The 25,577-nt window shown below is 47.5% G+C and overlaps 1 protein-coding gene across 1 annotated transcript in view; it reads right to left on the minus strand.

Moving 5' to 3' along the window:
- RYR2 (ryanodine receptor 2) overlaps positions 1-25,577 on the minus strand; it is a 3,071,198-nt gene that overhangs the window by 1,430,645 nt on the left and 1,614,976 nt on the right. The window contains exon 54 of the mRNA XM_078648003.1: positions 15,194-15,269. Within this exon, the coding sequence (XP_078504129.1) occupies positions 15,194-15,269 (76 nt within the window). The remainder of the gene's footprint in view (positions 1-15,193; positions 15,270-25,577) is intronic.

Below are 25,577 nucleotides of genomic sequence, written 5' to 3' on the forward strand. Positions count from 1 at the left end.
CCTCTGAACCTTCTGGTAGAAGAACCCCTGGTCTGAAGCCCTAAAGATTTGGCAGTAGCCCTACTGTCCTTAAATCTTTCTAAGGCTGTATCAGCTTTTTTACCAAAGAGTCCAGCACCGTCAAATGGCAGATCTAACAAAGCAGCCTGAACATCCGCTGAAAATCCGAAGATTTCAGCCAAGCTGACCTTCTTGTGGCAACCACAGTACCCATGATGCCTGCCACCGAATCCGCAGTGTCCAGTCCACTTTGTATCACCTGACGAGATGCTGCCTGTGCATCCATTAACACTTCTTCAAAATCCTTCCTGCTGTCATCAGGGATCTTAGGTGCCAGAAGACGCAGTGAATCCATGAGAGCATGTACATATTTCCCCATAAGACAAGTGGCATTGGTTGACTTTAATGCCATACTCGCAGAAGAAAAGGTTTTTTCAGCAACCTGATCTTGTTTCTTTGCATCCTTATTCCCAGGCACCTGAGGAAATGCACTCACAGTCTTTTTGGAACAGGCCGCCTGGATTACTAAACTTTCAGGTGAAGGATGAGAAGTCAGAAAAGCAGGGTCCTCAGGAGCGACCCTGTACCTTCTTGCCACACTCCTGGAAAATGCCGGTGCGGTAAGAAGCTTTTTCCACCTTCCATAATAGGCTCCGTTAGAGCTTCATTAAAAGGGAGTAACGGTTCCACCACAGAACTGGGTGAATGCAGAACCTTAGTTAGTAGATTGGACTTAAATTCTACTGTAATCATATACGGGGTGACCCAATGAAAGTCCTAGGACCTGGGTATTAAGTGTTACAGAAAAAAATGGTCCCAGACGTTAATTCAAAACACGATTATTTGTACTTTTTAGTCAAACATAATACAATTTTTCTTTCCACATGTGAATTAATCCTGCAATGCAAAACAATGTTTATAAAAGAAAACAATAACCCAAAAACAAGTGTCCAAAACACCACACCCCAGATTCTCCTAATGTCTTAAAAGTAGAGGAAAAGACTCCACTATTTATTTTTCATAAAAGAGTCCTTATCATAGTTTCATATACAAATATACAATTTACAGAAGCAAAAAGGGGGTTACCATCAAGTAACGTGTACAGGATAGAGTGAAAGTTAAGTGCTCGTGAGAAAGAGAAAGACCGAGTTGGCCCAGGAAACAATACGTTCTGGTTTTTGTTGGTCCAAGGTTAAATAATCCTTAGAGAGAGTTTAAAGAGCCTGCCCTGAGAGTCTCAGTTGCAAAAAATGTTATTCTTTCTTGCTGTATCACGGTGGAATTTCATCCGTGTTCTTTTTCGTGGAGAGAGGGGCAGGGGCAAAAACAGATGCAGGCTGTGAGAAGTTGGCCTGATGTGCAGTGCTCACTATTCTAGTGATCACTATATATCAGTCCAAACAACCCTTATTGATGATTGGTTGTAAGTCAACCTTATAGACCAGCTATCCTAGTAGCATGGATACGAGCAGTCTAAGGCTAAGACTCTAGAGGGCGTGTTAAGCCAGCTGTTTTACCATCACATTACCCCTTGAACACCCAGTGAAAGGACACCACACAAGTGTTATGAAAATAAACAGTGTATTTATTAGAATCACAACAACCCTGTACTCTTTATGAGGACAGGGTGCTAGGCACACAACAAAACTCTTACGAAAATACTTAAGTTAGCACGTTATACACAAATGCCCGAGGGGCACGAAAAACCATATATTCTAAAAGTGGAATGCGAAATTACTAGCAGGTAAGTACAGTACTAATAGGCTTTGGAATCGCTAGGACTTGACTATAGAATCGTTAGATTACTTCTAGGAGACCTAGGGGACTCGGGTGCAGAGTGTGCACTCTCACGCGGGATGCGGGACAAAGTCTATGGAAGCTAGTAAAGGCAAAGTTAGTGTTCACGGGCGAACCCGACCTGGTAGGAAGAAAACGACAGTGGATCCTGACCCTAGGATAGTGAGGCTATGCTGGGACACCGAAGTGCCGAAGTTACCTAGCCCAGGGGCTGCAGCTGCATAGGTCTGAAAAGACGTCGGGGATCTCGTTGCCGGACCAGGAGCCTGGAAGAAGGAAGTTGCTGGCAGGCGACCAGTGAAGGAAAGTTCGTTGGATCCAAGCCTGGATCGAGGAAGAAGAAACCTGAAAGCAGAGGGGACCAAGTTCTTGAATCACTAGCCAGTGATTAAGTGGGCACCAGGATGGCACCGGGCGAAGTCACCTCGACTAGGTGAGTGGGCGACGCTGGCTCTGCAGATCTCACGGACCAGGAGGCGTTGTCGGCGACCAGGATGGAGAGGCGAGCTGTCCCACGATGGATGAAGCTGTCGGCGTCGAAGTTACCCAGGATTGGGCAACAAGCCTTGGCTAATTCAAGCCCACGCGGTGGACTCAAAATGGCGTCTTGAGTGGACCAGGAGGGACCGGGGTGCTCCTCTTTTGGAAGGGAGCAAGGGCCAGCCTGGAGCAACCAGACCAGCAGCAGAAATGTCGTCGGGCGTCGTTCAGAAGGCCACAAGCCAGCGGGCTAGTAGCCAAACAACGCGGTGAGCAGCAAAAAGCAGAAGGGCCCCACGCAGATCGTGGAGATGCTGGGAGGCTGCACTTCGGTGCTGGAGCTGCTCAGGGTCGGGGCTTCTCGGACCCCAAAGCACTCACCAGGAAATTACTCGGCGGGCTTGCTGGAAAGAAGTCGTGCAGTCTTGAAGATGGCCGGTCCCTCGAGGTCTCGTCACACCCACGAATCTCAGCGTGACTGATGATGCAGGTAGAGGTCAGAGGTGCCAGGGAAGCCGGTTCTCGTCGAGCTGGGCAGTCTTGATCCGGAGGAGAGACTTGCAGCAGACCGCAGTGTTCTTAAGATGGTGCCTGCGGATGCAGGGTGACTACTCCTTAGTCACAAGGGAGAAATCTTAGGAAGAAGTCTTGAGTTCCTTTCGTGGAAAGTAGTTTCAGGATTCAAAGATGATCTGATTTGGAAGGGGGCCAGTTCCTACCTTTATCCTGTAAAAAGGGGCTGGCACGCGACTAAGTCCTGCCCTAGGGGTGGGACCAGGAGGGGGGTGGTTACACCCACTTCCTTGGCGGGCTTTTCCCCAGCACAGGGTCTGGAGTGACCCTGGAACTGGTTCCAGCCAGCCTATGCACAGTGAGCACCGGGGTGCCACGTGCAGTCACCTTCCTCTAAAGCCCTGCCTACCTACAATACACAAAACCCTGTCTGGGACGGTGCTGGCACCGCCCCTGGCAGGAAACCCTTTGTCCTTATCTCCTGCTCTGGGAGGACTCCCAGCAGCAGGAGGGCAGACTTGTGTCTCGGTGGCAGCATCCATTTTGTGGAGCTGAGGCTCTGTTTGACTTTAACCGGGGTTAGGGGTTACATACATGTCGTGTCCCTCTAGAAGGGTGGAATGCTAACCCCGTCGCCAGAATTGGCGAGGGGTTAGTATTCCAATTCGTATGACACCTTACTCGACATGTTTTGATAAAGCGATACCAGAGTTGGCATATAACCGCGAGGATTATAATGCACTTAAGAGTATATGGTATGCGATATCATGGAAACGGCTAAGGGATGGATCCCGAAAGCCGCAGACAGGCTCAGCTCATGCCAGAGCACCATCTCACACGATTCCAAGCACTCTGCCTTCAGGATTGTTAAGGCCTGCCATAGGAGTGACTGATAGGAGATCTGTGTGTCCATTTTAGGGTTAGATATAGGTATACTATATCTAAAGCAAAGGGTGAGTACACCACCTTGCCCCAGCTGTCGTGCAGCCAGTTGTGTCAGTTTAGTTAGTCAGCCCAGGGGTGGCATAATACATGCTTCAGCCCCTGGGAGACTTCTGGGTACACCTCAGCCCTGGGTACAGGGACTTGGAGAGGGCCCAGTGCCAATTCAGTACCTGAGTACAATTTGGATAGAGAGAACAGCTAGGCTGTGGGTCTGATTAGCAGGCCCACAGCCAGGGAAAGTCGTAAACCAGTGCAGCAAAAAGCAAAAATCTGGGTGATCATAGGATTGCAGACCCTACTCTCCTACATGACCCCCCCCCCAAACTTTGGGACAATAAACTAACCTTGACCAGGTGAGTCTTCTTGCTCTAAGTGGAAATACCTGGAGAGCCCATCAGCATTGCTGTGATCAGTACCAGGTCTATGCTCCACTGTAAAATCCATCCCCTGTAGGGAAATGGACCACCTAAGCAGTTTGGGGTTTTCACCCTTCATCTGATTTAGCCACAAGAGGGGCTTATGGTCTGTCTGAATGGTGAAGTGAGTGCCAAACAAGTAGGCCCTCAGCTTCTTCAGGGCCCAGACCACAGCAAAGGCCTCCCTCTCAATAGCTGACCAATTTTTCTCTCTGGGTGTCAACCTCCTACTAATGAAAGCAATAGGCTGATCATTACCATCAAAATTCAGTTGAGACAGAACAGCCCCCACACCCAACTCAGAAGCATCTGTTTGGACAATGAATGGCTTGGAGTAATCTGGACTCTTTAGGATAGGTGCTGTGCACATGGCCTGCTTTAGGTCATCGAATGCTTTCTGACAGCTTGCTGTCCACTGAACTTTCTTTGGCATCTTTTTGCTTGTCAGGTCATTAAGAGGGGTCACTATGGACCCATAATTTCTGACAAACTTCCTATAGTACCCAGTCAGGCCCAAGAAAGCTCGAACCTGAGTCTGGGTGATTGGAGGAGTCCAGTCCTTGATGGCCTGTATCTTACTCTCCAGTGGCTGAACCTGGCCTCCACCCACAAGGTGGCCCAGGTATACAACCTGTGTCTGCCCTATCTGGCACTTTGTGGCCTTGATAGTGAGGCCTGCCTTTTGCAGGGCCTCTAACACTTTCCTCAGGTGGACCAGGTGATCCTCCCAGGTGGAGCTAAAGACAGCAATATCGTCAAGATAAGCTGCACAGAAGTCATCCAGCCCAGTGAGGACTTGATTCACCAACCTTTGGAAGGTGGCAGGTGCATTTTTCAGTCCAAAGGGCATTACCACAAATTGATAATGCCCTCCAGGGGTAGAAAATGCTGTCTTGGGTTTGGCCTCCTCAGCTAACCTGATTTGCCAATACCCAGCTGTCAAATCAAATGTACTTAAGAAGTTGGCAGAAGCCAATTTATCTATAAGTTCATCTGCTCTTGGTATTGGGTGGGCATCAGTCTTAGTGACTGCATTGAGGCCTCTGTAGTCTACGCAAAACCTCATCTCTCTCTTACCACCCTGGGTGTGAGGCTTTGGCACTAGAACTACTGGGCTAGCCCAAGGGCTATCTGAGGGCTCAATGACTCCCAGCTCCAACATTTTCTGCACTTCAGTTTTGATGCAGTCTCTAACATGATCAGGCTGCCTGTAGATTTTACTCTTGACAGGCAGACTGTCTCCAGTGTCAACATCATGGGTACACCAATCAGTTTGGCCGGGTGTCAGAGAGAACATATGTCTGTAGGATTGCAGAACTTGCCTGCAATCCTGTTGCTGATGTTCAGTGAGGCTGCCACAAAAGACAACACCATCAACTGATTCATCATCAGGATTCTGAGTAAGCAGGTCTGGGAGAGGGTCACTCTCTTCCTCCTGTCCCTCATCTGTGGCCATGAGCAAGCTCATGTCCTTCCTGTCAACATATGCCTTGAGCCTGTTAACATGGAGCACTCTGAGAGGGCTCCTGGGAGTTCCAAGGTCCACCAAGTAGGTAACCTCTCCCTTTTGCTCAATGATGGTGTGGGGCCCAGACCATTTGTCTTTCAGAGCTGCTGGGGCCACTGGCTCCAGCACCCACACCTTCTGTCCTGGCTGGTACACAGTCAGAACAGCCTTTTGGTCATGCCAAGCTTTTTGAAGTTCTTGGCTGGCCTCAAGGTTTTTGGATGCATTTTCCATATACTCAGCCATCCTGGAGCGGAGACCAAGTACATAGTCCACTATGTTGGTTGCAGGCTTTTTGAGAGGTCTCTCCCATCCTTCCTTCACCAAACACAGGGGTCCTCTTACAGGATGCCCATACAGAAGCTCAAAAGGGCTGTAGCCAACCCCCTTCTGTGGGACCTCTCTGTAAGCAAACAAGAGGCAGGGGATCAGGACATCCCATCTTCTCCTAAGAGTTTCAGGTAGTCCATGAATCATCCCTTTCAGGGTCCTGTTGAATCTCTCAACAAGCCCATTGCATTGTGGGTGGTAGGGTGTGGTGAACTTGTAGTTCACACCACACTCCTTCCACATTGCAGTCAGATATCCTGACATGAAGTTTGTACCTCTGTCAGAAACGACCTCCTTAGGGAAACCCACTCTGGAGAACCCTCCAACTAGGGCTCTTGCCACTACAGGTGCTGTAGTGGTCCTAAGTGGAATAGCTTCAGGATACCTGGTGGCATGATCCACTACCACCAGTATAAACTTGTGCCCTGATGCTGTCTGGGGTTCCATTGGACCAACAATGTCAATCCCCACTCTTTCAAAGGGAACCCCCACCACAGGTAGTGGTATGAGGGGGGCCTTTGTTGTGCCACCTGACTTACCACTGGCTTGGCAAGTGACACAGGAGCGACAAAACTCCTTGGTATTCTCATTCATATGGGGCCAGTGAAAGTGTGAGACAAGCCTGTCCCAAGTCTTTGTCTGACCTAAGTGACCTGCAAGGGGAATTTCATGGGCCAAGGTGAGAAGGAAACCTCTCAGAGACAAGGGGATGACCAGCCTCCTGGTTGCACCAGGCTTGGGGTCTCTTGACTCAGAGTACAGGAGTCCATCTTCCCAGTATACCCTGTGGGCACCTGTGGCATTCCCTGCAGCCTCAGCAGCAGCCTGCTGTCTGAGGGGTTCAAGGGAAGGGCAGCTCAACTGTTCCTTCCCCAGGTCTGCTCTGGAGGGTCCCCCTGAGCCCAGAAACTCAACTTGATCAAGTTCAAGCTCTTTAGGCTCAGTTTCCCTCAGCTCTTCCAGATCAGCCTCCTCAGAGACTTGATCCTCAACCTGGGGCAAGGGGGAAGGCAAAGCCTTACCCTTACTGCTCTTCTTCTTGGAGGGTGTCTGGTCCATCATTTCAGGATCCAGCACCTGTTCAGTGGGGCATTTTCTGGCCTGTGACCTAGTCACAGCAAGCACATGTGCTGGCAAACCTAACATTTCCATGTGAGTCCTCTGCTCCACTTCTGACCATTGTGATGACTCCAAATCATTGCCCAACAAACAATCAACTGGGAGGTCTGAACTGACTACAACTTTCTTTTGTCCCTTCACTCCACCCCAGGAGAAAGCCACAATTGCCACACTATGACTAGTAGTGACATTGCTGGCATTGGTCACCAGGAAATCAGTACCTGGCATGATCTGTCCAGGGTCCACAAAGTTAGGTGTCACCATGGTGACACTGGCACAAGTGTCCCTATAGGCCTGAGCCATTTTGCCATTTATCAAAGGTGTCTGCCTGTATTTGCCCAAAGTATTGGGACTTATTTCAGGGGACATATCCATATCCCCTGTACAGACAAGGACAGCCTGAGTGAGTGTGCCAACTAAGTTGTCAGACCCCTCAGTACCCAAGGTTAACCCAACTAATGCCTTGGGAGGTACACTACCACTACTGACTGTACTAGGGGGTGCAGTTGCCTTAGGGGCTGTAGTGGCAGGAGTTTATCCTCCTCTTTTGGTGCACTCACTAAACCAGTGAGATTTACTTTTACAGTACTGGCACCACCTTTTTGACTGGCCTTCTTGAGTCTTCTTCTTCTGGGAAGCCTGACCCCCACCCTCTTTGGTTTGTTGGGGACCTGGTGAAGACTTCTGGTCATTTTGCTCATTCTTAACATTACCCTTCTGGTCTGCTTTCTTCTGACCACCCTGGTTCTGGTTCTGGTTCTGCTTGATCCTTGTCCTGACCCATTTGTCTGCCTTCTTTCCCAATTCTTGGGGAGAGGTCAGATCTGAATCAACAAGGTGCTGGTGCAACAACTGGTTCTGACAATTGTTTAAAATGTGTTCTCTCATCATTAGATTATACAATCCTGTGTAATCTGTAACCTTGCTACCCAGCAACCAGCCCTCCAAAGCCTTAGTGGCACAATCCACAAAGTCAGACCAGTCCTGAGACTGAGTTTTCTGGGTGTCTCTGAACAGCAACCTGTACTGCTCAGTGGTTAAACCAAACCCATCAACCAGTGTATTCTTCAGGACCTGGTAATTGTTAGCATCCTCTACTCTTGTAGTGAGGAGCTTATCTCTACCTTTACCATCAAAGGAGAGCCACAGTATAGCTGCCCACTGACTCTGGGGAATGCACTGCACAGTGCAGGCCCTCTCCAGAGCAGCCATCCATTTCTGGATATCATCCCCTTGCTTAAAGGGGGGCACTATTTTAGTCAGGTGTTTAGTATCTAAACCCTTCTCTCTATCTCTTGGGAGATTGCTGCCACCAGTGGGAGCTAGCCCACTCATCTGCTGCTCTCTAGCAAAGGCAAGCTTTTCTTTGGCCAGGGCAAGTTCTTCCCTTTCAATCCTCAGTTCAGCTTGTCTCATTCTAGCTTCATGCTCTTTTCTCTGAGGGGAAGTAAATCTCCTCTGTGGAGGATTCCTTCTCCCCTGAGAAGAGGCATTAGAGTGCAGAGATCTGTTGGAGTCCCTAGAAAGAGATCTATCTCTCCTAACTCCAAGGTTAGGCCCACTTCGGGTTAGTACTGGGGGTCCCCCAGATCCCAGCCCAAGTAAGTCTAAGTTGGTCCTAGTTAGCCTTCTGACTACCTCAAGACCTTTGTCTACCTCATCCCCAGAGAGTTCCTCCTGATCCTCCTCCTCCTCAACTGCAGTAGCAGTGTTGGGGAGGTCTGGATCCCCAGAGGTTCCCTCTAAGGCTGGCATGTTCTCATGTAACTGAGAAAGCTTTCTGGCATCATATGTCTCTAAGAGACCTATCAGAAAGGGAATGGTGGGGTTAGACCCCTGCTTCAGTTTTCTGGAGACACAGATTTGTCTCATCTCCTGGAAACTGAGAGCTGCATATCTTGAAGTGACCTGTGGAGGGTCAACACTGACCAGGGGAGTCTCAGTAGAATCTCCCTGGGTAGACATGCTTTTCTAGTGAGGTGTAAGTGGTGCACTTACCTACACTATATGTTTGCCTACTGATCCCTCGCTAGAGTTGTAGTTTAGGGTGTGCTAGGCCCTAGGAGCTACAACAGCTGGTTCAGTAGAACTCAGAGTATTCTAAGCTAAGTTATATGTACCTTTAGTACTTATGTGATCTTTCACAAGATATTCTTAGGGCATGTGTGGTAAAACAACAGCAAGCTCAAATCCCAACCGCTGCTCACCAATGTGAGAAGTTGGCCTGATGTGCAGTGCTCACTATTCTAGTGATCACTATATATCAGTCCAAACAACCCTTATTGATGATTGGTTGTAAGTCAACCTTATAGACCAGCTATCCTAGTAGCATGGATACGAGCAGTCTAAGGCTAAGACTCTAGAGGGCGTGTTAAGCCAGCTGTTTTACCATCACATTAGCCCTTGAACACCCAGTGAAAGGACACCACACAAGTGTTATGAAAATAAACAGTGTATTTATTAGAATCACAACAACCCTGTACTCTTTATGAGGACAGGGTGCTAGGCACACAACAAAACTCTTACGAAAATACTTAAGTTAGCACGTTATACACAAATGCCCGAGGGGCACGAAAAACCATATATTCTAAAAGTGGAATGCGAAATTACTAGCAGGTAAGTACAGTACTAATAGGCTTTGGAATCGCTAGGACTTGACTATAGAATCGTTAGATTACTTCTAGGAGACCTAGGGGACTCGGGTGCAGAGTGTGCACTCTCACGCGGGATGCGGGACAAAGTCTATGGAAGCTAGTAAAGGCAAAGTTAGTGTTCACGGGCGAACCCGACCTGGTAGGAAGAAAACGACAGTGGATCCTGACCCTAGGATAGTGAGGCTATGCTGGGACACCGAAGTGCCGAAGTTACCTAGCCCAGGGGCTGCAGCTGCATAGGTCTGAAAAGACGTCGGGGATCGAATCCGATGGGAAAGTGAATTGGTCTCGAGGTCGACTCGGAGCAGACGACATCGGTATCGGCGTCGACGACCTCGGCAGAGCCGGGTATTGCCACGGCGGTGTCTGAGCCAGCATGAATGGCAAAAATGGAGCTGGAGCATAGGAGTGCGGACTCCTAAATTGAAGGCTAATGGACCCATGGGACCCGAAGGCGCACCAGAGGGGTACCATGCCCTTGAAAATACACCATACATAGCGTTCAAAAACGCTGATGGGTCTTGGCCCGGGGCTGGAAATGGTAGCTGAAGACCCTCGGGCCGGCCTTGAGGTGGTTCCGAATTCGGCTCTTCCACAGGCGCAGAATTCTCACTCACCGGAACTTCTTCCTCATCCTCACGGTCCGGGGACGGCACCGGAGATTGTACCGGAGACGGATCCGGAACCTGCGACTCCGAAGGCGAAGCCTCACCTTCCGGATCCAAGTCCTCCCCCGGAGGAACCACCTTCGAACGTACCTTCTTGGGTGACTTCGACCTCGAGTCCGAGTCCCTACCGGAGGGACGTTGGGATTCATGTATCTCTTCCTATGCTTCTTCCTTGACTTCGAAGCATGATCTGATGATGACTTCGAAGACGACTCCTCTCGAGGCCTTGATCTCGACGCCGATCTCGACCTCGACCTTCTCGAACAAGACCTCGAAGACTTTTTTCCTTTGTCACCTCTCAGCTTCGCCACCAGAAGTTTGGTCTCTCTCTCTCGCAGAGCCTTTGGGTTCATCTTCCGACATGATGAACATTCATCAACATCATGATCAGAACTTAAACACCAGATGCAATCGTCGTGTGGGTCCGTGATCGACACCATTTTCCCCACACTCTCTGCAAGGCTTGAAACCGGTCTTCTTTGTCGACATCGTAAAGGAAACAAAGAAACAGAAAAGTGAAGAAAATAGCAACAAAGTTACTAAGAGGCTACAGAGATTCCCCAAAACCGTTAGAGTCGATGACACGGAAAAAAGGGAACTGACGTCATCACGCCGGCGTGGGCCTATTGTAGTGTCAGTGACCTCAGCGGAGTCGCGTGCGATGCCGTGCCTCTATGACGTCGTCCACGTCCACGTCGGCGCGAAGCTACAAAAAAAGAATTATTTCCGAATGTTGCTGACGCAAGGGGATATTCACAAGGTGAGGAATCCACTGGCAGATGTATCTATCAGAATCTCACTCCAGAAATTGTGTATCTGGGCTCGTGCTGTCAGAAAGCTTTCTGCATTGGGGTTTTTGTTGGCCAAGAGGGAAGTCGCACTGCTATGGGGTGGTAGACGCCCACCGAAGTTGAAGTCATGGCATGGGAGCATGGCCTTTTGTAACACTAATTGTGAAGAATACTCTGTTCAGGTCCCTAGTGCGTCCAGACCGGTGGATATCTGGGGGCAATACCGTTCCTACATTACCAAGATTACTGCTGAAGGCCAATCTCAGCCAGAGAATGGCATTGTTTCTGAGGGGATTGGCTGATGTGTCTTGCAACTACAAATGATTTTCACCTATTTTTATTTGATTGATGTTTCATTCTCTGAAGTCCCTTTTGTAAGGCTGATGGTTGATACTACGTATATATAATGTGATGTCGGCGGTGATCATCTCCATTCCTTTTCTTGTATTTGATGCTTCACGCATTCCTCCATATGTGCAGTTTACTGCCTCATTGTAGCCCCAAAGACGCAATATGTGTTAGTTCGTATTTTATATGCACGCTCTCCATTTAGATGTCATTTATCTGTTCCACTATGTAACAAACGATATATCATTGTACTTTTATATGGCAATGATAAATAAAGATTAAAAAAAAAAAAATTCATACACAATAGAATAGTCGATTGAAACAAGAGCAGCAAAATCTGGCGTTAGCAAAGGCATGAGGACAGAGTCTTGTGTGTCCTAAGATTGCAGTTTGGGTATAACAAGTACACTCCTCCAGTTCTTGGCATGCCTTCCACCACTTGGGCTAGTCTCTCAGACTGCTTTTACTGGCTAGTGTAGTAATGAAAGAAATAGCTATCAGGGTATTTGCCATCTTCAAGCAGGAGAAGAGGTGGTAAACTGATCAGATTGCATTAGGCAGATGATATATCATCCCGCTTTTATAGTGTGTATGTCTTCAAACTGACTGAATGCCATACTTGAGAGCGGATTGATGGGTACAAGTTGGTTTTGCAGAAGGGCACAAAAGACCTTATGATGAATGGATTCATACAAATCATATCATTGTAAAAGTCTAAGCTAATCTTCCTCACTTTCTGGCCTCAGTTGGCAAAGGCTTCATGCTAAATCCCTGTTTAGAAAAAACAAACATTAGCCTGATAATGCAATTAATATTATCCTGCATTTTCGCTATTGACTTACCACTGAATCTTTATCCTGAATCCTTGAAACACTGGACTTTGTCATTTTTTTATGATGTTTCATTGTTAATGGTAAACATTATTAATAATTTTAGGAGCGTTGATGGGAACATGAAGAGGTAAGTGGTTCCATGGACAGTTCACTTGTTAGATTTGATTCTGAGGGAGAAGTGCTTTTTTGTTGATTTTATTTACCATTTTCTTCAAAAAAGTACAGATTTATTGATAACTATGCTGGCAGTGATGCCATTAGCATCAGCCTGCCAGGTGCCAAAATTTGATAGATAAATAGAGAAGGATGAAGAGGGTTCCGATGAAGGATAGTAGGTCAAGGGATACATTTCATTAGTTCCAACCCACGAAATGCAACTGAGTTTAATTGGTAATAATAGGAATATTCATTGTCTAAATTTAGTGTCCAGTGGGAATGCACTGAATTTAGAAGATGGTTGTACACTGTTAAATAGAATGCTATAGGTTGGAGATTGTAGGGCTTGAAGGTGACTTTATTCCCAACCATATGGAGATGTGATTTAAGTGACCTTGAATGCCACAGTTTCACCAGGAAATGGGTAGGTTTTGTTAACACTCCAACAGAAAAAAGCTTAATTGCATCTAAGTAAATCCTTTGTTCAGAGGAAAAGCTCCATAAAGCTACATTTGGATTCTGGTCTTTGAATACTAGTAGGATGTTGCAGTGAGCTGAAGTCTACTCCTTTATAAGAAGGTATTGTCATGTGTTGTTATTACAATTAGGTCGTTTCCTAAAGGAGGATAAATCCCTAACAACACGGACATCTCCGGTGGTAGGTATAATGGTGGTATGGACATGCACAAGCACTACTCAGGAGACCTGTGAATAAGTGTTGTCAGCAACATGTTGCCGGGATTCTGCTCCGGAACAGAACTATGCCTGGGGCCAAAGAACATCAGTTTGTAGAGACTAAGCCACCATACCACATCAGTACCCATGGGCTCAAATCTAATTAGCTAATAGTGCTTCACTTGCCCTCCTAACCTTTACAGAGAGACAAGTGAGTTGGCATCCCAGAACACAACACTCTATACCCTCTCAGTGGGTATAGAATGGCAGTAGCAGGTCATCACCTTTCGTTTCCTCATTCATACATGTCAACCACAAATGGAAAAAGACACGACGAAAGGTTACAATATTTAAGGAAACTATTGGGAACTATTATGGAGCAACTGCGCAGCAATTAGAAAGCATATGCAGGTCAACAATGTAATCAGCATAATTACGATACCATATAAAATAAAAAGCCCCCTCATATTAGCTGACAGATGTGCCTGAACTTACCCTCACTATGGTAAACAGTGATATATTATACATCTCTGGGATCAGTGGTGTGGCCCATACCTGACATACACAGGTAGTTCTTCTACAGCTCAGCTGGTGCAGCTCTCTCCTTTCAGGACCATGCTCTGCAACTATGTCTTCACTCTGTCTGATTGAAACTCAACGAGCTCCGCCCTGGCCTAGTGACCATGTTTTATAAGGAATAAAGTATCCCCTACCACATATGATAAGCCGATTGCAAGTTGCCTCGGAGTTCCATAACATTATAAAGTAGCTCATCCTCATGCTTCTATATGATCATGGAACTCCTCAGTGACTTTCCATATCCATATAGGATGTGGCAAAGTGCGAAGATCTAGAAAATGTGAGTGGGATTTGGCATCCCCTAGCCCGACTTGCTAATGCGGCGGTCTTAGGCGGTCACAAGTGGTTTCAGTTAGAGGGCTACTTCTCGTGTTAATTTGCTGCACTTGAGTATATTTTCTACTCAAGCATCAGCAAAATCAATTTGAATGGCCATGACCTTTAGCACAATGCAAAGTGCCGTTCGCGATTTTTCAGCGCTGTCCACTCTACTGGCACTCAAATGCAGCATGAGCTGCATATTATCCGCCTGTTGGCGGAAATCCACAGAACCTCACACATAGAGTTTTTATGAACTCCGTGAGTTATGCACACCCCTAAATAAAACACACTCTGCCATACATTTTAGGGACACCTTAAAATTCCATGACCTTATAGCGTAACTCAACTTTCGGCCTCATACCTCCATATCATCACGGAACTCCTTCGTAAATTACAATATTCTTATAACGTGAGACAGGGTCTACCATATCTATTTAAATTCTGGTATCGGTTTGAAGATCTTTAAAAGAAAAGAGCTATATTTTTGGAAGGTTGTAGAGTACAGTGATGGTCTTTAATATGTGAAAAAGTCCACTATTTATAATCTTCAACAATACCACTAGGGCAGCCACTATTATTTTGGTGTGTTACTACTTTACTAAACTTCCACTGCAATCTTGCCTAATTCACTAATTGCGCATACAAGTTGCATTTATAAGCGTATGTTCTCAAGCAAACCATCTAATCTGTGGATGTCTGCAAATATTCTGGTTTCAGGAGTACCAGAACCATCACATGTTTTAAAGACTGGACAAACTCAATGTTTTTTGCATTTTTCATCATGAAGGTTTGGACATAATTAATATTTCGATATTTAAATAGTACACAATAAGCAGAGTAAAATGTGAACAAGTCATAAAGATGGACAATAAAATACTAACCTAAAATATTTCCCTCCAACCTACAAGCACACCATATTCATGTCTTCATAATCTTGTGAACATCAAAAACAACTATTGTTTTAAAGTATTGCAAAAAGAAAAACATCTTATTATCTTGCCTATTCCGTTTTTAATCCTCCGCCCCATTAACCATGTTAGTAAGATGCAGGAAAGACTTACCTTTAGCTTCTAACTCCATTTTTTTCTTCTTTGCCCATATATTATGGTAATTCTCAGCCATCATCTCAGCCATTGCCTTAAAAAACAAGAACAGATGTATTTCAGCACAAAAGCAAAAGAGGTTAAAACATTTTTACAGTCAATATAGGCTGTGTTGTCAAATGAAAAACATTTTATCTTTCAGTTTGCAAGGGCCATAGATACAGGCTTTTGGTTTGCTAAGAGTCTCTTTGGGAGCTCGAAGTTGATCGTTGTGATAACAGATGTCAGGAAATATGTCTAAAACAACATATTTTAATATTACTACTAGAGTGTAGTTTGAACACACTGTAGATGACACAGAGTACTTCAGATATAACTCGAATTTTGGTAAATATCATATGCAATTGAGAATCTCTAAACTGAACTTGGTGGAGAGGTGGAAGTGCAGCTAGAGACTAAGGGCCAGATGTAGGTAACCAAATACCGGTTGGTAATGGCCGAAATTACCGAATTTTGGCCGTTTCCGACCGGTATTTGGCGTTTGAGATGTAGGGGTCACCAAATCGTACGAATCGGTAAATTTACTGAATCGCTAAAGTTACCAAATCGGAAATTTACCGAATCTAGAAATTTACCGATTCGGAAAATGTACAGATTCTGTAAATTTTATGAATCGGTAAAATTTCCGAATTGCTAAATGTACCGATTCGGAAAATGAAGCGGTAAATTTACCGAATCGGAAAAATTTCCGAATCGGTAAATAAGAAATGCTAAAATATGTCATTTGAGATGTAGGTACCCTCTAAAATACCGAATTTACATGAAATTCGGTAGTTAAGAGTCTGTATTTACCATAGATTCAAATCAGGTGGTAACCAGGTGCAGGCTATAAACGTGTGGCTAAAAAAAAAATGTTTTACCAGAATGGCGGCATTCAACGTGATTGCGAGGCGGCTACGGCTCCAGGCAGAAGGAGAGAGGGTCTGGAGAAGGGAGGAGCAGGTCTACAGGCAGAGAATCACCCTATTCCAACTTACTGAGCCAGAGATCATACAAAGGTACAGGCTACACCCCCAAACCATCCTGGAGCTGATCAGGGACCTCCACCCACTTTTGGAGCACCCAACCCCAAGGGCGCACGCCATCCCACCCCATGTGCAGGTGCTGTGTAGCCTACACCTGCTTGCCTCTGGGAGTTTCCAGAGTGTGGTTGCTGCGGTAGGTGGGGTGTCTCAGAGCTGTCTGTCACGTTTTTTTAGGAAATTCTTAGCGGCCATGATGCAGAAAAAGCATCTTTACATCAGCTTCCCTGCAACGCACGCAGAACAGCTCAGGACCAAGACAGAGTTCTACCAAATGGCACATTTCCCCAACGTCATTGGCTGTATTGATGGCACCCATATACCAATATGTCCACCTGCGGCCACAAAGTACATTTATAGGAACAGGAAGTCTACCCACACCATAAATGTACAGGTAATCTGTGATGCAAAGTACATCATCACGGACATAGTTGCCAAGTTTCAAGGAAGTACCCACGACTCTTACATCTTTCAAAGTAGTGGAATTTACACACGCCTGACTGCGGGGAAATTTGGCGAAGGATACCTGCTAGGTAAAACACTGTGTGACACTACCTTGATACATATTGCAGATGTATGTGTATGTGTGGATGAGTAATGTATTTTTCTGTTACCTATAGGGGATAGCGCATATGGGGTCCGGTCATTCATCCTCACTCCCTACCTCAACCCTTCAACTCCCAGCCAGAGGAGATACAACAGGGCACACAAATCTACCAGGAACATTGTGGAGCGCACATTTGGTCTGTGGAAAAGCAGGTTCTGCTGCCTCCACAAAAGTGGAGGGGCACGCCAGTACACACCAGTGACCTGCTGCAAGATGATTGCAACCTGTGCAATGTTACACAACCTTGCCATGAAGAAGGGCACCGAGGTGGAATTATCAGATTATGAGGACCATGATGACGAACAAGCAGTGCCTGAACACAACACTGCAGCAGTTGCAACACCAACAGATGGCAGACACAGACAGGAAGAGATCACACGCAACTACTTTTAAGTAAGTAAAAAGACACAGACAGGTGGAGTATTAACCCAACGTAGTTTAATTTTGTCACTACGCAGGTTCCTAAAGCACAATTGTGCAACACAAATTATATACATTCAATGATGTTAGTCCTGGGTCACTTCCCCATTAACTTAACTACTCATTTTCGTCCATGCCTACCAGTGGCAGATGTTTGTGGCTGGCTGTCTTCACTTGGCGTTTGGGCTGTTGCCTCACCTTGGCGCCTGCTGCTCCTCCGTGTCTCTACGACAAGGGGGCTTGCCATGCTGCTCCTACTTGTGCTCCCTTCACTCTCTGGCACATCCAGAGCAGCAGTTTGTGCTGCTTGTGCATTTATCAGCACCTCAACAGCACTGGTCAGATTAGCAATGCCCCTAGAAACCTCATTGCTATTTTGCGTTAGTCCCTCCTGCATGTTTATGCATCTCCTGCATAGCAGGGAAGTGGCTGTGGCCAGGCGGTTGATGGCTTAATTTTGTTGCTGGGCACGCTGCTTCTCCTTGCGCCTTGATGCAATTTCATGGTCTAGTTTTGTGCACAGAAGCTGCACCGATTGTGACATATCACGCATCCCTGCAGACATCTCCTTGTTGACATCAACTAGTTCTCTAATGCCCTTTCCTATGTCTTCAATATTGCTGTTTAGGTTCCTCATTTGGCGTTGGACAGACATGATGGCCTTTCCCTGAATCCTTTGGATTTTCACCATGCTCCCCTCCAGGCCACGGAACACACTGGGACCCTCCACATGTGCAGCTACACTAGTTTCTCGGAGCCTGCGGCGTCTGGTAACAGTACGGGGCATCTCTGCACTGGACTGCAGTGTGGCAGAGCTACCTTCCCCAGGCAAGGTGTGTGTGTCCTCCCCCTCCATGTCACCTGCTGAAGACTCCATTTCCAATAGTGGGGCAACAACATGCCTCCTGCTCTGTTGTGCGGCAGGTGTTGTCACAGGCAGTGATGCTGGCATTTCTGGGGATGACAGTAACAGAGGGGATTGTGTTCGTTCTGGGGATGCCTGCAACTCTGGAGACATTTCTGTGTCTTGGGATGGTGGCTGTGTACTTGGTGCACCTGTGTCCTCTGATACATTCTGTGCATTTGGACCTGACTCCTGACTCTCATCCCTCTCTGGTGCCGTGCCTTCAGTCTCCTGGGAACGCCTGCGAGATGTCTCACATGTGGACATATGAGCGTACATTAGCTAAGCGCTACTGCCTCACAGCGACTACAATTAAATAATTTTCACTTGAACAATGTACATGTTGCCTGCGCTTCATTCTGTCTGGAATCATTTCCCTCACTTGCTGGTTGCTATGCTGTTTGACATTGTCTTTCATTTACTGACTACATGTCCCATAATGCATTGCTCCTGTATAGTGCTAGCTGTACTGCACTGGGGTTCACTTAGATACATAGGGTAATGGGAAGGATGATGGTGGGGGGGGATTGCTGAGTATGCATCTTACCTTTTCTGCTGGCAGCTCTGGCTGAGCTGTCTACTTCTCCCAGTCCGCAGACGCTTTCAGGTTCTATGGTTGAGCTCACCATCTCCTCCAGGTCAGTAAGGGGGGGAGCTGGGTTCTTCCCTCCACCGGTTTTGCTTGCCTGATTGTGGTGTTCACCAATTATTTTTGTCAGGCTTCTGAGGTCGTACCACCTCTTTTTAAGGTCCTCAATATCTCTAGGAGTCACTTCAACTGCATTCACTTTATCTTGAATGTCCAGCCAAATTTTCCTTTTGGCAGATTCAGCCACAGTGAGGGACTGCCTGCCAAACAGTTTTTGGTGCTCCTTCACCACCTCCTCAACAAGGACCTGCAGCTCCATGCTGCTGAATTTTAGTTTCCTCTTCCTCTCTGGATGATCTTTGTCTGTGCTGCTTGCCATTTTTCAGATTTAAAAGTGCACAAAACTCTTTCTGCTGCTCAGGGATTCAGCTCAGCTCCAACTGCCTCTCCAGAAGCTTCTAATTAGTTGCAGCTGCCTGTGTAGCCACTTCCTGGTAGGGAGGGGGAGGGTGGTGGCACCAGATTGGCTGCCTGATTCAATTTCACTTTTCTTTGCTTTCGGATTCGGTATTTACCGAATTGGTATTTACCGAATCGGTATTTCCCATTCATTCCTATGGGCCTTTTGGCCCACTGGAATGAATGGGAAATACCGATTCGGTAAATACCGATTCGGTAAATACCGAAGGTCCGATTCCGATTTTTACCGATTCGGTAAAAAATACCGATTTTTTACCTACATTGCATTTACCTACTCATAAATACCGAATCGGTAAAATTCGGTATTTATGAGTCGGTAAAATGCAATTACCTACATCTAGCCCTAAGAGCCTGATTTAGATCTCAGCTGATGGGTTACTCTGTGACAACAGTGATGGATATGATGTCTGCCGAAATATAAATACCATTATTATGGGATTTATATTTCGGCGGACTGGGTATCCGTCACCGTTGTGACAAAGTAACCCATCAGCCGGGATTTAAATCAAGATCCAAGACATCCTATAAAAGTAGACTAAGTACCAGATGTACATTGGTACTTAGATGTGATCTGCTGTGGGTATAACCAGAAAGTAGTTTTTTTAGACTATTTCATCACAAGTAGGACAGAAATAGGGGTGGCTTGAAATTTGCGGTGTTCAGCCAAATACCACTATTAATTGTGTAGTGGAATTTTTTCCCGCTAGGCTTCAGAAATGTGAGTGAGATTTGGCTTCCCCAGTGCAATTTTCTAACATTGGTGGCTGCCGTCAGATGGTTTTTCTCATATAGATTTGCTGCTGCTGCAGTAGATCTTCTACTCGAGCAGCAGCAAAATCAACTCAAATGGCCGTGTGCTGTTGTGCATCGGATGGTGCGGTTCAGTCTGATTTTTCACTGATGCTTGCATTACTGATGCTAAATTGCATGCATGTTTTCCGCTTGCTGGCAGAACTCCACAGTATTGGACAGTCTTTCATGTACCTATGCGGACTTCCTCGGAGTTGAGTCCACCCTGAGACAAAAGTAGGAAAACACACTGATGCATCCATTAACACAGAAAGATGCAAGTTGCAACATCAACCTGAACTAACAACACTCTGAAGCCTAAGTGATGTAAAGAGCAATCATGGTCATGTAAGAGATGTGGCCATCTAGTACACCAGTGATTTGAAATTAAATAAAGGGACACATTTGAGTTCTTCTCCTAAACATCTTTGTATATCACACATTTTAGCTAAATAATCACTGAGAACCTTGGAACAAGCATTACTTCCATGTTGGGTGGTGTGGCAATGAAAGATGGCTGACTAGATGCACTCATGTACGGCTCTCATAGCCATCAATAAAATCGTCCATCATCCTTGGCCTGCAGCGATAAATAACCCCCATCCCCCAAGAGCTTGGAATTGTGTGTGACCTACCTCACCTGTTTGGCCACCTATGGGCTGCATCCTTCTGCATTGGAGCTGGAAAAGTGAGGTCGCCGTTGCAGCCGAGCGCGGCGGCCCTGTGAATGTGGCAGATGGGAGGCTGTGGTGGGGCCTCGCCACCCACTGGAGCACCGAGAATGAGAGTGCTGTTGAAGCCTGGCGGACCAAGCTGCATCTTGGGTGTGGAGGCCCTGAGAGAGCGGCAGACAGGAGGCTGTGGCCAGGCCTCCCCACCCACTGGAGCCTGCTCTCACTACGGAACCCTTCACAGGAGTGGGGAGGAGACCCACGAGCCATTGGTAACTCCTGTGAGGCAGGAGAAGGCAAATGCTCCGGGCCCTGGCCAGACCCACGGTGGCTGCGGCCCCACAGGAGGTGGGTGAAGCTAGCTGACAATTGTGGCTGGAAACTAGTGGAAGGGAGTGGTGAGGACACTCCTTCCTGGCCTCAGAGCCTCGAAAGGAGTGAGCTGCCCACCTCTGCTGGGGCTAAGGAGGAGTATTAATTTGCCTCAATGAGACTTGATTTGCCTGGGTAATTTCTGCAGAGGACTGGCCTAGGGCTGGAAACTCTAAAATACTTGGGCCACTGAGACTTCCTGGGACTGTGCGATTGGTCCTGGTCGGCATTTGACCTGTTGGTGGCGGCTCGGGTTCCGGCTCAGGACAGCCCAGGATGAGGTAGAGAGAATATTGAGGGCACTCACTCCCAGTGCACAACTACGGAGGTCGCTCGCCCTTTGACCAGGGCTTATGGGGAGCAATACACAGTACTTGGACCCTACTGAAGTACATCAGGTCGCCTTTGGAGATTAAGAAGGACAGGCCTGCCAAGACTGTGCAGTCGAACAAGATAGACAACTATACCCTCCTTGAACAGGCTGGCATCACTGTTGAGGTGGTGAACGATTGACGACATTCTGGCAGAGAGACTGGCAACTCAGGAGGCCATGTTGGTCATGATAGATACTGCGGCCATTAAAGTGAACTTTCTACAAGCAGATTTTTGAAAAATGACAGAGAGGGTCACAGATGCAGATGTGAATATTGAGGAACTATAGCAGGAGGTGGCAACCCTTAAACGGATGGTGGCAACACTTCAGTCCCTCTCGACTCATATGGAGGAGCAGATTGAAGACTTGTAAGGGCCCTCCCGCCGGAACAACCTGAGGTCTATAAGACTCACAGAATGTGCTAATATGTAACCTGCTGAGTTATTCTTGGAGGACTGGATTATGAACTCTTTGAAACCCAGTAAGCTATCAAAGTTCTTTACAATTTAACAGGCCTACCGGGTGTACCCAGGCTGGGGCTCTACCAAACACCATCATAGCTCGCTCTTGGTTGGGGGATGAAGTCTCCTTCGCACTAAGGGTCCTTAGGGGCCAACTAGCCCACCTGTTACCTCCTGTAAGCCCCACACATGCCCCTTTTTCCACCACTCTGCAACCTTGCCTCTTGATGGTCTCAGGACTAAAGTGGACTTCATCCCGCAAGCATCAGTGTGCCAGGAGGCCCGTTTACAGAGTGGTGGAGAAAGGGGGCATGGCCTCTGACCACCTCTCAGCAATCCAGCTGTGTGGGGCTTAATGGAGGTAACAGGAGGGCTAGTTGGCTCCCAGGGATCCTCGAAAGCCAAGTTGACTTCATGCCCCAAATAGGAGTGCGCCAGGCAGTGCGTTTGCAGAGTGGTGGAGAAAGGGGCATGGCCTGCTCTCACCTCTCAGCAATCCCACTGTGTGGGGCTTACTGGAGGTAACAGGTGGGCTAGTTGGCCCCTAAGGAACCTCAGCAGCGAAAGGGACTCCATCCCTAAACCAAGAGCACGCCAGGAGGTGCGTTTGCAGAGTGGTGGAGAGAGGGGCATGGCCTGCGATCATAACTCAGCTTTCCTGCTGTATGGGACTTACTGGAAGTAATAGGAGGGGTAGTTGGCCCACAAGGACCTCCTTGGGGGCCAAGTACCCCTCCTGTTACCTCCAGTTACTTCCAGTAAGTCCCACACTGCAGGATTGGTGAGAAGTGGTCAGAGGTCACGCACCCTTTCTCCATCACTCTGTGAACGTGCCTCCTGGTGCACTACTAGTTGAGGGATAAAGTCCCCTAGGCTCCAGAGGGACCTTGGGGGCCAAGATGCCCTTCTGGTACCTCCTATAAGTCCTACGCACGCAGCGGAATTCCTGAGAGCTGGTCAGAGGCCCAGCCCCCTTTCTCCACCACTCTGCAAACACGACTACTAGTTAAAAGACCTTAGAAATCCACTACAAAAATAAAGGTTGCAGGGATGTTATCGTTAGGTAATAGCATTTAAAAAACCTCAGAAATTCACTGAAAAAAGCAGAGGTTACAAGGACTGTGTAACTAGTCTGACTGGGATCCTGCTAATCAGGACCCCAGTCACTGTGCTTAATCCCTAAATTGGTTATGATGGATATCTTAGCACATTACTAAGTGGCTGCTAGTGTACCCTAGCAAGTCCCTAGTATATGGTACTATGGTACCTAGGGCCTACGTACACCAGGGGTCCCCCATGGGATGCAGCACGAATTACGCCACCCATAAGGGACCCTCCAAACTACGACTACAGGCCTGCCATTGCAGCCTGTGTGAGCTGGTGCATGCGCCTCTCTCGAAAGATATAAGTTCCCCTATATCTTCAATCACTGCACTTGAAACCTATAAGTCACCCCTCTAGCAGGCCTTTCAGTCCCAAAGGGAGGGTGCTCGGTTCAGAGTGTGAGGATGGCCCTGCATGAGCAGATCACCCCCACAAAACCAAAAGTCCATTCTCCTTCAGCCATCACGATATAGAGAGGCCATGCATCATTACGTGAGGACCATCTCTAAACTGGCAATCAGGACCCCAGTCACTGTGCTTCATCCCTAAATTGGTTATGGTGGATATCTTAGCACATTACTAAGTGGCTGCTAGTGTACCCTAGCAAGTCCCTAGTATATGGTACTACGGTACCTAGGGCCTACGTACACCAGGGGTCCCCCATGGGATGCAGCATGAATTACGCCACCCATAAGGGACCCTCCAAACTACGACTACAGGCCTGCCATTGCAGCCTGTGTGAGCTGGTGCATGCGCCTCTCTCGAAAGATATAAGTTCCCCTATATCTTCAATCACTGCACTTGAAACCTATAAGTCACCCCTCTAGCAGGCCTTTCAGTCCCAAAGGGAGGGTGCTCGGTTCAGAGTGTGAGGGTGGCCCTGCATGAGCAGATCACCCCTACAAAACCAAAAGTCCATTCTCCTTCAGCCATCACGATATAGAGAGGCCATGCATCATTACGTGAGGACCATCTCTAAACTGGCAGGGATGAACCTGGGCATGTTTGGTATCAAACATGTTGGAATTGTACCCAAACATCATATCCAGTGTTGGAGGTATGATTCCATCCCCTCCATGCTCCCGGGACCGATCTTAGAGAGCCGGACAGCAACCTAGGGCTACTGCCAAACACAGACATGATTCTACGCTCCTGCTGCTGGGCCGAGCCCAAGCAGGGGAAGGTAGGACAGCAGGTTTCCTGTCACAGAGAGGTTTAACCACCGCCTAGACAGGATTTAGTGCATTAGGCCGGGGTGGGGGTGCTTGCCAGCACCAAATAGTCTGCTGGAAAGGCACATTTGGTGCCCTCCTTGAATACTCCAATTCAAACCAACTCAAGGAGCCGTTGACTCCCGCTCTGGCGCGAAGCTGGACAAAGGACATGGGAGTATTCTTCCCACTGTCCAGCCCCTCCTCTGGGAGGGACCCCTGAATCATCCCAACCCTCTCCTGAGGGTACTTAAGGGCTTACCTGCTGGAGGGACCCTAGATTTGTCATGGGATTTGATTTAGATCCAACTCCACTTTTTCGACTGTCTGGACATCCTGGCCAAGTTGTGCTGACTGTGCCAGACTGATCACATCGTCCTTTGCTTTGGGACTGAGACTGCAACTGAGAAGACTCTGTCTACTCCTGACCTCGTCGCCCTGCTAATCCGCTGCACCATCAGTGTCCGTGCTCCATACAGGTTCCGTCCTGGGCCTGTAAACATCTAAAGACATCCAAAGGAATCTCCCTTGGAGTGAAGGAGTCACTCCCCTGCATTTGCAGGCACCACAACACTATTGACTAGTTTGCCGAACCTGGGCTCCAAATGACTCCACAAGGCTCAGCAACACAGGTGGTGGTTCTGCATTCCCTTGAGGCCTGAGCCTTCCTCTCGGCGATTTGAGTCTGGCTTCCTTCATAGAATGCCATGCATCCAAACTCCTGTCCACCGGGTCGCTGCAATGCTTCATCACATGATAACCGCATCGGTTACCACAACCGACTCATGCCAACAGAGTCAGACACCTCTAAAGGTTCTGTTGATGAGTCTGTGCCTGCCATAACTGACCCGTGCCGACACGGTTAGTTGGACGGATGGATTCTGTTGTCTTCAGCATCACATTGGCTCAGGCAGAGCTATCGATTCGGTTACCCGTACTTGAAGCCTCTTCATCATCTGACCTGTTCCATTGAACTTCGTCTTCCATGCCTCCTGGGCGTCCGGGAGTGGCATATACTCTTTCCCCTCTGCTTTCAGGTACTTTTCAACATGAATCTGTGTCCAGGATCCAGCAGACTCTTTCATCCTTCTGCAACAGCGGTCTCATCCTAAAGTCCTCCATAGGCTGCAACTGCAAAGTACCCATTGAATAGTATTGAGTACGTGGTCATATATCTTCTTTCCATGCGACTGTCGTGGGGTACCTAGACTCTCACCTGGGGTGATAACTTGGGTCTCCAACTCTCTAAGTCTCCTTGGTCCAGTCTCATCTACTGTTGTGGTTCGTATTCCACTATTTAGTTATATCGTTTAGTCTCCCCGGGGGACCACTGCGAATT

The sequence above is a fragment of the Lissotriton helveticus genome, chromosome 6, assembly GCF_964261635.1.
Source record: "Lissotriton helveticus chromosome 6, aLisHel1.1, whole genome shotgun sequence".
In the NCBI taxonomy this organism is placed as follows: Eukaryota; Metazoa; Chordata; class Amphibia; order Caudata; family Salamandridae; genus Lissotriton; species Lissotriton helveticus.